The 12224-nt window shown below is 39.9% G+C and overlaps 1 protein-coding gene across 1 annotated transcript; it reads left to right on the top strand.

The window, feature by feature from the left end:
- The first annotated feature begins 560 nt into the window (after positions 1 to 560).
- Positions 561 to 6060, top strand: LOC141594113 (uncharacterized). Its single transcript, XM_074414305.1, has 2 exons — positions 561 to 3629; positions 5451 to 6060. The coding sequence occupies exon 1, from the start codon at positions 2602 to 2604 to the stop codon at positions 3571 to 3573; it is 972 nt and encodes a 323-aa protein (XP_074270406.1). The 5' UTR covers positions 561 to 2601; the 3' UTR covers positions 3574 to 3629; positions 5451 to 6060.
- The last annotated feature ends 6164 nt before the right edge of the window (positions 6061 to 12224 follow it).

Raw genomic sequence — 12224 nt, 5'->3', positions numbered from 1 at the left:
TACCGGTAGGCCGGCAACCGGCCAACCGGCAAGGACACTCCCCCAGCTATTGAAGACTCAAGAATTGCTTCAAATGAACAACATGTTTTTTAGCGCCATTGACTTTGTCAACGCGCCAATTACAACTGACCGAATTTCCGTCAGGAAATGATACCGACGGAAATTCCGTCAGTAACCCGTGTTTTCTGACAGCCTCTTTTTTCCGTCGGTATGCCCGTCACTAAGCCGCGTTTTCTTTGTAGTGCTCAATTGTAACCTAGTTTTTGGAGATCATATAAATACCCCTCTTCTGTTAGTCATTTTAGATATTTTCAAGCACTTAATATTTATTTAAACTTTGTTAATCAAGCATTAATCTTTCTCTAATTAAATCTTAATCCTTAAGTAAATTAGTATTGTTCTAGTGTTATTCAATAGTTTACATTTGGGTATTGAATTGTAATAGAAGATTTTGAAGAATCTCTTCTCTTATTTAATCAAAGACTCAACCTTTCATTGTGTTGGTACAATTTCTCATCTTTTGTTGTTTTAATTTCAATTATTTACATTTCTATTTCTCTCTTTGTTATAGTTATAATTTATATTATGTTTTCCACCATGCTTACTTGTATTTCACCAATTGTTTACATTTGCTTGAATATGATGTGTGAGTAGTGACCCCCTAAGGTTTAGGGGGATCCTAAGTGGAAATTAATGGTATAACTTGGGTAATTAATAATTGGCTTTAGGGTAGAATTGTTGGCTTACTTATTCATGCATACAAGGTGTTTGTGGAATTGTGTGAGTGAAAACTCTCATCTTTCTTCATTGTTTGCTTAAATGTTCTATTAATGAAAGTTGTAGGGTGTTTTGATAGCTTGATTAGGCTGAGAATTGACACTTGATGAAAGTTGTGTGTCTTTCTTTAGGGAGCCCATGTTATTGGACCTTTTACCTAAGTTAGCCTCTACCCTTACCCAATTATTTACCCTTGTTTACCTTTACCCCACTTAGGGGAACCCGAATACCCTAACTTTAATATAAATCGTCTACACCTTAGTTTTGTCTTTGCTTTAGTTGTTTAAATTACTCCTTTGTTCGACTAAAATAGACCTAGATCAAATTGAATATAAACCTCCACCATCCTCGTGTTCGATACCCGATAGCTACTACCTCTTTTATCGGAGTTTATAAGTTATTTTGATGATAGTAAGATATGACGACAATTCTTACCTATCAATGATCGACCACTGAAACCCTGCCACTGCCTACACGGCTACACCTAACTCCGCCGCCCAACCACTTTTCACCTAATTTCATAAAACCCTAATTATTTCAACACTTGATTAATTTACACCTATTTGATTGAATTGAAAAAATTGATGCGTGATTAACAAAGTAATAATTCTTACCTGATCGATCGATGTGAGAATAACGATTTATACTTGACTAATTTGTAAAATTTTATTAATTTTGAAGAGAGAAAAAGAGAATTTATTTTTCGTTTTAAGTAGAAGGGCAGTGTATAGAAAAATTATGACAAAAATTACATAAAAGAGTAAAACCTGTCCAGGAAAGAGCAACTACGAAGAATCAAACGTATGTTGTGATTGTGTGATTAACCACAAACTTTACGAATAACTATTATATTATATTAATATTAATTCGGAAGCTATAACTTGAAAATTTAGATTATACTCTCTACGATCCAGACCAAAGGTAACATAAGGAAAAATGGAGTATTTTAGAAAATATGGAAAAAGTAAGGGTAAAGAGGAAAAAAATAGGCGGACTATGTAATTATGAGTTTAATCGTGTGTTGGTAGTGGGGTATGTGATGACATTTTGTGTAACTGGGTATAAGGATAATTTGGTAATGTTGTGGGTCAAATAAGAAATGCTAACTTTTGGTTTGGATCGTCCGTTTATAGTAAGTGTTATCTTTAGTCTGAATCGTAGGAGTAGGTGATTGTTAGGCCTAATATGAGTCGGACTCAAACTAATTTTATGGGCTAAGATTCTACGAAAAGTGAGTGAGCGGTTTTGTGGGTTACAAATCGGTTCTTTGTAATTTTCTAAAGTTGTACTTACGTTATTCATATCCGTTTATTTTACGGTCTGGACTAACCGAGTTCAATAGAACGGGTTACCCACTTTGCCTATATTATATATATTCGGAGTACAACACCAGAGATTATTTACCCTTCTTTTATTGTATCCTTCTTTACTTGTCTCTGGAAGTTTCCTCGCCGCGACAGGTAATCTCCTGACCTTTAACTACCAGTAAATTGTTGATTAGTTTAATACTTCAACCAGAATCTCCAAATTTCGAAACCCTAGAATTTAGCTGCATAAATTTCTTTTTAATTTCTTGCGTTCTCTGTCTGTTGTCGTTTCCTCCTGGTTCGCTGACTTCTCTCCGTTGATAATTAAGCGTAATTATAAAGTAATAAAGTAACAGTGGAGGACTTTGGTACTCGACTCGGCCTTTCTTTCAGGGGTGTCATTGCTGCCCCTAAGAAGGTCATCCGTCTGCTTTGGCGGGCTTTGGCCCAGAATACCTTTCCTGAGCGAAAGCTCGCTCAGGTCCACCTTCCCCCTGCCCGTTACTTCCTCCGACTGATGGGAAGTACTATTTTTGGCCGAAGGGAGCCAAACAACATCAATAACATCGAGCTCTCCATTTTGGGCGGTTACCTGAACATCCACTGCGAGGGTCCCTTTACCCTCAACACTGCCTATTTGACCGCCCAGTACTTCCAGACTCAGGGAGAGAAGACCACGGGCACTATCGTTTGCGGTGGCATAGCCACCTTTCTTGCCCATTCTCTCTTCCCTGCCTTGCCTCGTGACCTACAGTATATAGATGGAGATAGGTACCTGAGCCTAGCTTCTATGACCTCTCAGACCTGGCTGACTTCAGATTACCGGACTTCGAAGATAGATAGTTCCTTGTCCGTGGACCTTCCTTGCACCACCCTCCCTCGTCTAACCCCTTTGCGTACTGTTGCACAGGGCGTCCGACCACCACCTTTACCCGAGTACCACCTACCTATCCTACCACCTCCTGCCTTAGCCGCTTCTAAGAAGCGGCGTAGACATGAGACCGAAGAGGGGTCCACACCTTCTGCGAGTGGCCAGCCTTCCACGGCCACTCCTACCCCGACCCCTACTTCTACTCCCGCGCCTGACCAGACACAGACACAGTCGGTCCTACCGGCTAATTTTGTACCTCCTCCACCCTTTGAAGCGTCCTCGGTCATGGACCTAGGGTGCCGTGACGGTTTGTTGCTTGAGATTGCAGAGAGACAGGCTCGTATGGAAAGGGACTTAGCTCTCACTTTGTTCCCACTATACGAGGACCACATGAGGCGACACTGTCCCATTCCAGAGGGTTGGCCACACCCTTCCTTCTACCGGTACCCAGCAGAGGGGTATCCGGAGTCTGCTAGTGAGGAGGAGGAGGAGGACGAGGACCCGGCGGCGGCCGCAACGAGAGCTCAGGAGGAGCAGAGGAGGAGGAGGGAGCAGGAGGAGGATCCGGACTACACGGTGACAGTGGAGGACGTGCGTGACGACGAGGCTGATGAGTAGCTACTGGTTTACTCACTTCTCCAGTTTTCTGGCTGGTTTGGGGAAGTTCGTGTTTTGTATGTCCCATCTTACTCTTTTATTTTTGTCTCCTTTTTATTTTTGTTTTTGTTTTTCATTTATAGGTTGTATATTCCCGTTCCCCTGTATATATCTGCTGGTGTATGCTGGAGGACAACGAGGGCGTTGTCCGTTTTGGTTTGGGGAGGGTATTGCATCCTTTTGAGTCTGCATTTGCATTTGTTTTGCATTCACGTTTCTATTTTCAGCTTGCATTGTATTTATTTATTTCATAAAAATTCAAAAAATCCAAAAAATTAGAAAATTCCAAAAAAATCAAAAATATTCACGTTTCATTTTGCATATAGGTTGAGTCGGAACGGTTGATTTCCATGATGATATTGCACTTTAACTTGTCATTTTACTTGAGCCTTGCACTTCTGTTGACGGTTATTAGCTTTGTCATACGCATAATCTACGAGTTTTTGTTCAAATATGGCTGACTGTTTAGACTTGACCTGATAAATTGGCAACCTACTTACAATTTCTGAGTTTTAGAGCCTTATAACTGGTGACATTCATGACCGGTTTATATAGGAATTGAGAGTAGTACTCCTTGCATAGCATGTTTATCATTTTTTTTGCACTTTTATGACATTCGATTTCTTGTCAAATGCATACATTCGGGTTTGTGGTCGGTGTCACATGCAGAGAGGTGCTTGCAAATTTTTCCCTTTTCTTACATTTTTCACCCATTTAGCTCCACTTAAGCCAAATTTAGCCTTTTTGACCCATTAGCTACATCCAAAACTGAGCCTGCCTAGTCAAGCTAGTTTAGTTTGTCTTTTATGGTATGTTTCTCCGTTTGCGGTTTGGCCGTGTGTATATTGTTGGAGTTGGTGGAGGATGAAGGAAAGGAGCATGTGAATGAAATGAAAAAAAGGAATTGAAAAAGAAAGAAAAAAAATGAGAAAAACGTGGATAGAAAGAAAAGAAAAAGAAAAAAGAAAGAAAAAAATGAGAAAAAATGGTGAATTCACGTGATATAGGAAGAAACCAGAGAAAGCAAAATCAAAAAAAAAATCTTGTCTGGTTATATATTGAGACCGTATATGTTTATCTTTATCTTGTGACGGTCTCACTCCTCCGTTTTATTCTATATTTTTTGAGGAGATAGTGTATATGGATGGTGAGTTGTGTGCCAAATGAAGGGCACTTGTGTTTATATTCTTAGTCAGTTGAGAATCGGACGGTCTTATATGGTCCTGTTTAGGAACTAGCTTGACGCTTTTACCTCCACATTTCCATAACTTGTTTTGCCTTTTCTCACCTGAACCTCACTTTCCTATACTATTTGTAAGCCCTCGGCTGTGACGGACATTATTGGTTGGAATGTGTGCATTAGTACTCGAATCGTCTTTTATTTTCGTTGCATGCATGCTATGTAGGTCGCAGTTAGATGAGTGACTATTTCTCTTTCTCTCTTTTACATATATTATTCACCCTTTGCTTCATGAGAGAAGAGTGACCACGTGAGAGTCCAATTTTGTTGGTCTTGCAAAGTCGATAGGTCGGCTTTATTTCTGAACAACTTATAACTCGTTTGCGTATTGACTGCTTAACTATAATTGTTAATTTTTGTTGCATTAAATTGGTTCAAGTAGATAAGTTATAGCTAGCTCTGAGTTTTCATTTCCATTCCATTAGTTGCATTTAGTTTACTCGAGGACGAGTAAAGGTTCGGTTTGGGGAGATTTGATACGTGCATTTTATATAGTCTTTTCAGCCTATTTTAGCACGTATTTCCATGTACTTTTATACTGTTTATATTGCATTATGCCCCGAATTGGCTACTTTGGTTCATTTTGTCCGTTTTGTAGGAATGGACCAGAAAGTAGTGGAATCGTACCATTTTCGTCATGTTTTGCATGCATTTTGAGGAGACGGGATTTTCAGAGCGAGATATTGCATTGGAATGCGTGAAGGAATGGTCTACGAAGCAGTCGGCAACGAGTTGGAGTTGTTTCAAAGGAAGAATACTCGATCGAACCCTTTTATTGGTCGATCGAGTGGTTTTAGTGGCTGAGGAGGTCGATCGAGCTGTTTATTCTACTCGATCGACAATGCTGGAATTCAAGGTTACTCGATCGAGTGATATTTCTACTCGATCGAGTGGATTGCTTGCTGAAGTCCTCGATCGAGCTGTTTCAAACTGCTCGATCGAGTGGATTAGTGTTTCACGGGCCTTAATTAGTCCGTGTTACTTATTTTTAGTTTATGGACTTAGTTATTTTCTATTTAAGCGTGAGTTAATTAGGTCATTTAGATCTTTTTATCCAACTTTTCACTGAAAAACACTCTATTACACTGCTTTCTCTTTTCCCAAAACTTTCACTGTAACTTTTTCTTTCGGGTTATTTTGCTTGGATCTCGTTGTTCTTTACGCCGGAATTCTTGTGATTTTAATCTCTTACTCTCTTTTAATCTTAATCTTTCATTTGTTTGCATTAATTCTCTTGTTTAATTCTCTTAATTTCTGCCCTATTATTATTTATGCGATTTTATTGTTATTCCAATATGTTTGTTATTAGTTCATTCATTATTATTAATCTTGACAATATTGATAGTATGAGTAGCTAATTTAAATCATGTTGGGACTAGGGGATCTATGGTAGAATTGTGACGATGTAGCGAATAGGTTATATGACTTATTCGTGAGATCCTGTACCCATGGGAATTTAATTGTATTTACCGACTTAGTTGAGTGCACGCTTCTAAGTTACCCTTTAATCTGGTTAAATTTAATTCTGGATCGGAAGATTGGACTAAATAGACCTGCTATGAACAGTAGACTACCCTGGCGAGGACGGAAGTTAAGTTAGTGGAAATCTAGGATAGAAAGTGGACCGGAAGGACCTTTCAACATCCGTCTCACAATGAGTTATCTAGGCTATTCGCAGTTGAGTCATTAGACTACCGTAGTGAACCGAAATCCCGACATGTTCCCTCTTTATTGATCATCTTATTTTTGTTTTCTGCCCTTTTATTGCTCTCATTTATTTCTCTTTCCTTTAAAGCTTGATTAGTTTAGAAACCAATTTACAAACCCCCGTATTGTGACCGAATAGACGGACTCTTTACAGATATCTTCCCTCCCTGTGGAGATCGACCCGACTTCCCTAGCTATATAGTTAGTTTAGTTGGTTATTTTTGATAGGTATACGACTGCCCTGTCACCCCCAAGCTCGTATATTGGATCTGTAACTACTTGGTTGCTTGACATCTTTTATATTACTGCCTTGATAAGTGACGAAGTGATCGTCACTACTTTGCCATCTAGTGGGATCTTGATTTTCTGGTGGAGGGTGGATGTTACTGCTTTGGAAGCGCGAATCCAAGGCCTTCCCAGAAGTATGTTGAATGATGCTTCGATATCCACTATTTGAAAATTAACCTTTCGCTCAATCGGCCCTGTGACTATGGTGAGGTTGACTAGTCCTACCACTTTATGTCGTGTACCGTCGTATGCACGAACACCTTGATTAGTAGGAGTCCAATGACTCTTTCATGCTCAACTTATATTCTGTTTTTAATGGTATGACATTGACTGCAGAGCCGTCATCCACCAAAGTCATTGGCACGTTCTTCTTTAGGCAAATGACAGTAATGTATAGAGCCAGGTTGTGACTAGCACCGAAAGGTGGCAAATCCTCATCCGAGAAAGTAACTGGGTTACTTAGCTTAGTTGAATCTTGGAAGACCAAGTTGACTACGTCATCAGGTGTAGAGTTGTGTGCCACGTTTAACATAGCCAAGACTTGCAGCAAAGCTTGGCGATGAGGGAATGAACTTGCAACTAGTTGCCAGACTGAAAGATCAGCCTGTGTCTTCTGTAATTGCTTTAGCAAGTGGTTAGTAGATGTATCTTCGCCATCATTTGGTGTGACGACGTTGGTGTTAGTAATTGAACCATTGGCTATGGGACCATTTTGAGAAACATGTTGATATGGACGCCCAGAACGAGTAAGGTGGTCTATATCTTGGTATTCACTATTAATGACTATGTCCTCACTGATCTTGACTAGCTAGTGCTCAGTGAGGTATTCATCTTCATCGTCATCGGCCATACTCCGTTGACGGTAGCAAGCTCTCTCAACCTGATGATTTCGGCTTCTAAGTGGATTATTTGATCGATTAGGCTATCAACCACGGCTACCACTTCTTGCATTGTAGAATTTTGAGATAGATTTAGTGGCATGCTCTCTTTAGGTATGGTGCTTGGATTGCGGAGGGATGCTACTACATCTTCCAGTTCTGAGACTTGTCTACTCACACTCTTTGCCCATGCAACAAAGTCGGCGATGGTAGGAGAAATGGTGGAATAACTCCCCTCATCTTCTAATGCATAGATCTCATCTTCGATTGGAGAAATGAGGTGTGAACAATATAAGGTAGATTCTTCATTTGTAATCATCAGAACTCCAAGAGGATTCTGATTGTTAGCCTTACCTCCAGGAGGTATGGGTAGACGACCATCTTCGATCATATCTTGAATGACATGTTTTAGCTTGTAACACTTCTCTGTATCGTGTCCCTTACCTCTATGATATTCGCAGTATGAATTTTCGTCCCAGAACTTGGACTTCTTTTATGGATCAGGTGTAGGCCCTATGGGTTGGAGCTTACCTTGTTTCATCAACCTCTTCAAAGCATTGGAGTACGTGTCGCTAATGTTTGTGAACTTCCTTTAGGGGTTATTCTTCTTTGATGATTCGAGAAAGTTAACCTCATCAGTCTTGCTAGTAGAGCCATAAGAACGACTCGTTGAGCCTTGATATCCACGACCCACCATTTTGGACAAGAGTCATTTACGGATGTCATCTTCAATTCTTGTCCCTAGCACAGTTAAATCCTTGAAGGTCTTAATGTTTTGGTACCTCAAGTGATTTGCATAAATGGGTCTTAAGTTATCCACGAATTTTTCCACAAGGGTAGCTTCATCCGGACGCTCGACAAGTTGTGTGCTAGTCTTCCTCCACCTACTTAGGAAGTCGGTGAAGCCTTATTTCTCATTTTGGGTAAGAACCTATAGAGTGCGCATATTGACTTGGATTTCAGCATTATCCGCGTATTGCTTAGCGAACTCGATTGCGGCATCCCAGGTGACAATCTTCTTGTGCTCTAGAGAATAGAACCATTGCTTAGGAATGATGTCGAGAGATGAAGGAAAGATCCTTAAGAACATCTGAGGTTTGATGCCTTTGATAGACATGTAGTCTTTGAAAGCACGAATGTGGTTCAAAGGGTTTTCATGTCCCTTGAACTTTGGGATATCAGTCATGTTGAAGTTGGTTGGCAATTTGGCGCTCACGGCCTCATACTTGCGATTGTTTTCCCAATAGATATCATCTCCTTTGAGGTACATTAGTTGATCCTCCAAATATTGGGGTCGCTTTTCAGCTTCAGTAAGACCTACTGGAGGGTTGATTTCCGGTTGTCCAACATAACGTGGAAGGTTATCATGCACAAATTCACTAGGAACTTCATCTTTCGCAGGAGGGAGTCTAGTTTCTACAGCAACAACTCGGACCTCGATTGTGTTGAGGCGATCATAAACTTGGTCTTGGCTTGTTTGGAGACGATCGAGCGCAGCTAGGATTTGATCATTACCATTTGGGGATTGACCGCTGGCGCTTGTGGTACTAGTTTCAGGCATCTTGGAAATTGGATAAGAGATCGACGACGAATCAAAACACGATTGACCACTCTAGCACACTTACTCAAAGAAAAGACTCGAATTGTGAGGTGGGGTGTGCCACTTGTGTCAAGTGAGGTTTGAAATGACAAAGTTTTGAAATGTTTGTCCTAATCAACTGTAGTGTAGTTGTACGAGTGTTGACTTGAAGTGAGGTTTGGAAATGGGTTTTGAGGCCCGAATTTTGACTCGATATTTGGACAGGGTTTCGACTCATTTTGCGCTAATTTTGGACCATTTTTCGAAAATATTTACATCTTGAAAAAGGTTTTTGATTTTACGAAATTCGTCATGGTTTTGTTTAGAAAATGGTGATCACATATGATACAAGCATTAAAACAGGCATTATAACGGTATGCTGAGTGCATTTAAAGGGTTTTGGCTTAAAAAGGTGGGTTGCCAGACCGAGCAATCAAACCTGGGTCTGTGGAGAGATCCGTGCCAAACAAGAGTAAGGTTGGTTCCTAGTCCATTCCCTCGAGTAGTGAAAGCCCTTGATACAAACATGAGTAAGCATCATGGTATGGTTGACGTCAATCGCTATCCATCCTTAGGCCCAGATAAGAATTTGGATCGTCCAGACGGGACGATTGGTCGAATGGGTTAGGTTGGGCCTAGGAAGGCCGAGTAAAACGACCTAAGAAGGTCGAGTAATGAAAACCGAGAACTATCTCATATAAACTATTCTCTAACCTTGTTCAAGTTTCACCCTTGGCAACACGTAAGTGTATTACTCCCCAGTGGAGTCGCCAAACTGTGGACACGGGGGCGCTTGGGAAATAAGCGTTTCCATTTGCGGAGTCGCCACCAATTTATTGTGGAAAATTGAAAACCGTTCGAATACTTCGCGTCATGTCAAGACACAAAGTAATGACATAGACACTAAGAACTCGTTACTCTTAGCATTATATGTCTAAAATGACTCTCGTGGATGCCAATGAATACGGATGTTCACAGAGATTTGGAGTAAGGGGTGCGGGTACGTATTAGGAAGGTCTTTTAATGAACACCTAATCCCGCCCGCCTAGATAGCGGCCTCTACTAATGATTAGGGAAATTATTCATACTCGATATGTTGTCGATTATATGCATGTAATGCAACAAACAAACAAACAATAGATTAATCCTAACATGTGAGAATTAACTAAGTCGGTGAACATGTAATTTAGCATACAATAGGTCGAAGTAGGGATTTAAGGTTGATTACATGTGAAAGCAAACAAATGATAATAAAGGTACAATGAATAAAATGCGATAATTAAAATTACAATAATTACAATGGTTCAATGATTTACGTCGAAAATACATTTAAGACAGATAGTTTGAGAAAAGAAAAGGAAAATAATTAGGGTTAGAAAACGGACAGATTAGTGGTGATATTATGATTAATAGTCGATTAATACGTAAAGTAACAAACTAGGTCAAAGCAAGAACGGAAGTTTAGAGACATAAATCACCCCGGAAGAGGCGCAGCAATGCTGCGCCCTTTGGAAGAGGCGCAGTGGTCACTGCGTCTGTTCCCGATGTGAGTTCTGGCTGTGAAACCGGAACTGCATATGCTTAATGTTCGTTGGTGATTTAATGATCGATTATTGATATTCGACTCAAGTAGAAGTGATTTAACAGGTTATTTACATGCGAATTGGTCGTAAAAGCGACAAAGAATGAATTAGAACGGACTAAAACCAATTGGAGATAAATTGCAAGTTATTAAAACAAACTAGTACAAATTTATTAGGCTTATTTATGTTAAACTATTAAGAAAGATTGTGATAAACAGATGAAAATATATACAAAAGTCGAATTCCAAAGACTTGATATGAACAAATCGAATCTCTAAAATCCGGTTTTGATTTTAATGATGAAAACCCGCAAATATTGATTACTTGGGATTTAAGTCGGATTTAAAGACGGCAGATTATTATGAACTATGTACTATAATTATTAGATGAATGGAACATACATGAAGAAAATAAAAAAAGACGGAACAAAAGAGACGAATCAGCAAAGAACAAAGGAAGAAGAAGAAAGGCAGAAACTGCGGCAGCCTCAGGAAGAGGCGCAGCAGATGCTGCGACTCTTCGAAAGGGCGCAGCAGTTGCTGCGTTTCTTCTCGACGTCTGTCTTTTGTTAATCCGTGAAAATAGGTTTGATAAAGGGTTTTATAAATCGGTTTTAAGCATATTTTCGACGTAAACCTCACATTAATTGATACAACAATAAAATACAATAATGAAATATGGGGATTTACACCCTCAGACTTACATGTTTGACGAAACGAGATTAACTAAGTTAACGATTAGTGATTGCTCGACTCGTATGTATGATGAAAGCGCTCTCGTAAGAGGATTTAAATTAGATTGATTTGATTAATGAGTGGAGTTGGTCAAATTGGTCGGCCATGCAACGAGACTGGTACTCAGAAGGATCCGAGCTTACGTGGTCGATTGATCAAGCACGTAGACGTCAATAAGCTTAGAGCACGGTCTTAGAATGCAAAGGGAGAAGAGAAAGGCGGACACTCGCGTGAGAAATATGAGGAATGAAGGTCCCTATTTATACTAATCACACGGAGGAATTATGGTATGACTGAAACTTTGGAAACAAATCTCGAAAAGATCCGAAAATACGCAGAAAAGAGTCAAAGAGGCGCGCGCCCACTACGACTCTTGGAAGAGGAGCAGCAGGTGCTTTGCGTCCTTTCCCCAGAGGTTTCCTCCTGCGGAAGAAAGATTTCCGCGTTTCTGTTATGGAATTGCGGTAGATCTCAACTTCCTTATTGTTTAAAATAAGATTTCGGGATATATTTTGCCAAAAGATGAAAATATTAAAATTATGAAATAGAAATATCCGGAATATTCCAGAACATTCCGACTCGGCATTTTAAATGGTTTATAGA

Source organism: Silene latifolia, chromosome 8 (genome assembly GCF_048544455.1).
Source record: "Silene latifolia isolate original U9 population chromosome 8, ASM4854445v1, whole genome shotgun sequence".
Lineage (NCBI taxonomy): Eukaryota > Viridiplantae > Streptophyta > Magnoliopsida > Caryophyllales > Caryophyllaceae > Silene > Silene latifolia.
The sequence above is the reverse complement of the archived record's forward strand: the minus strand, read 5'-3'. Positions and strand labels throughout refer to the sequence as shown.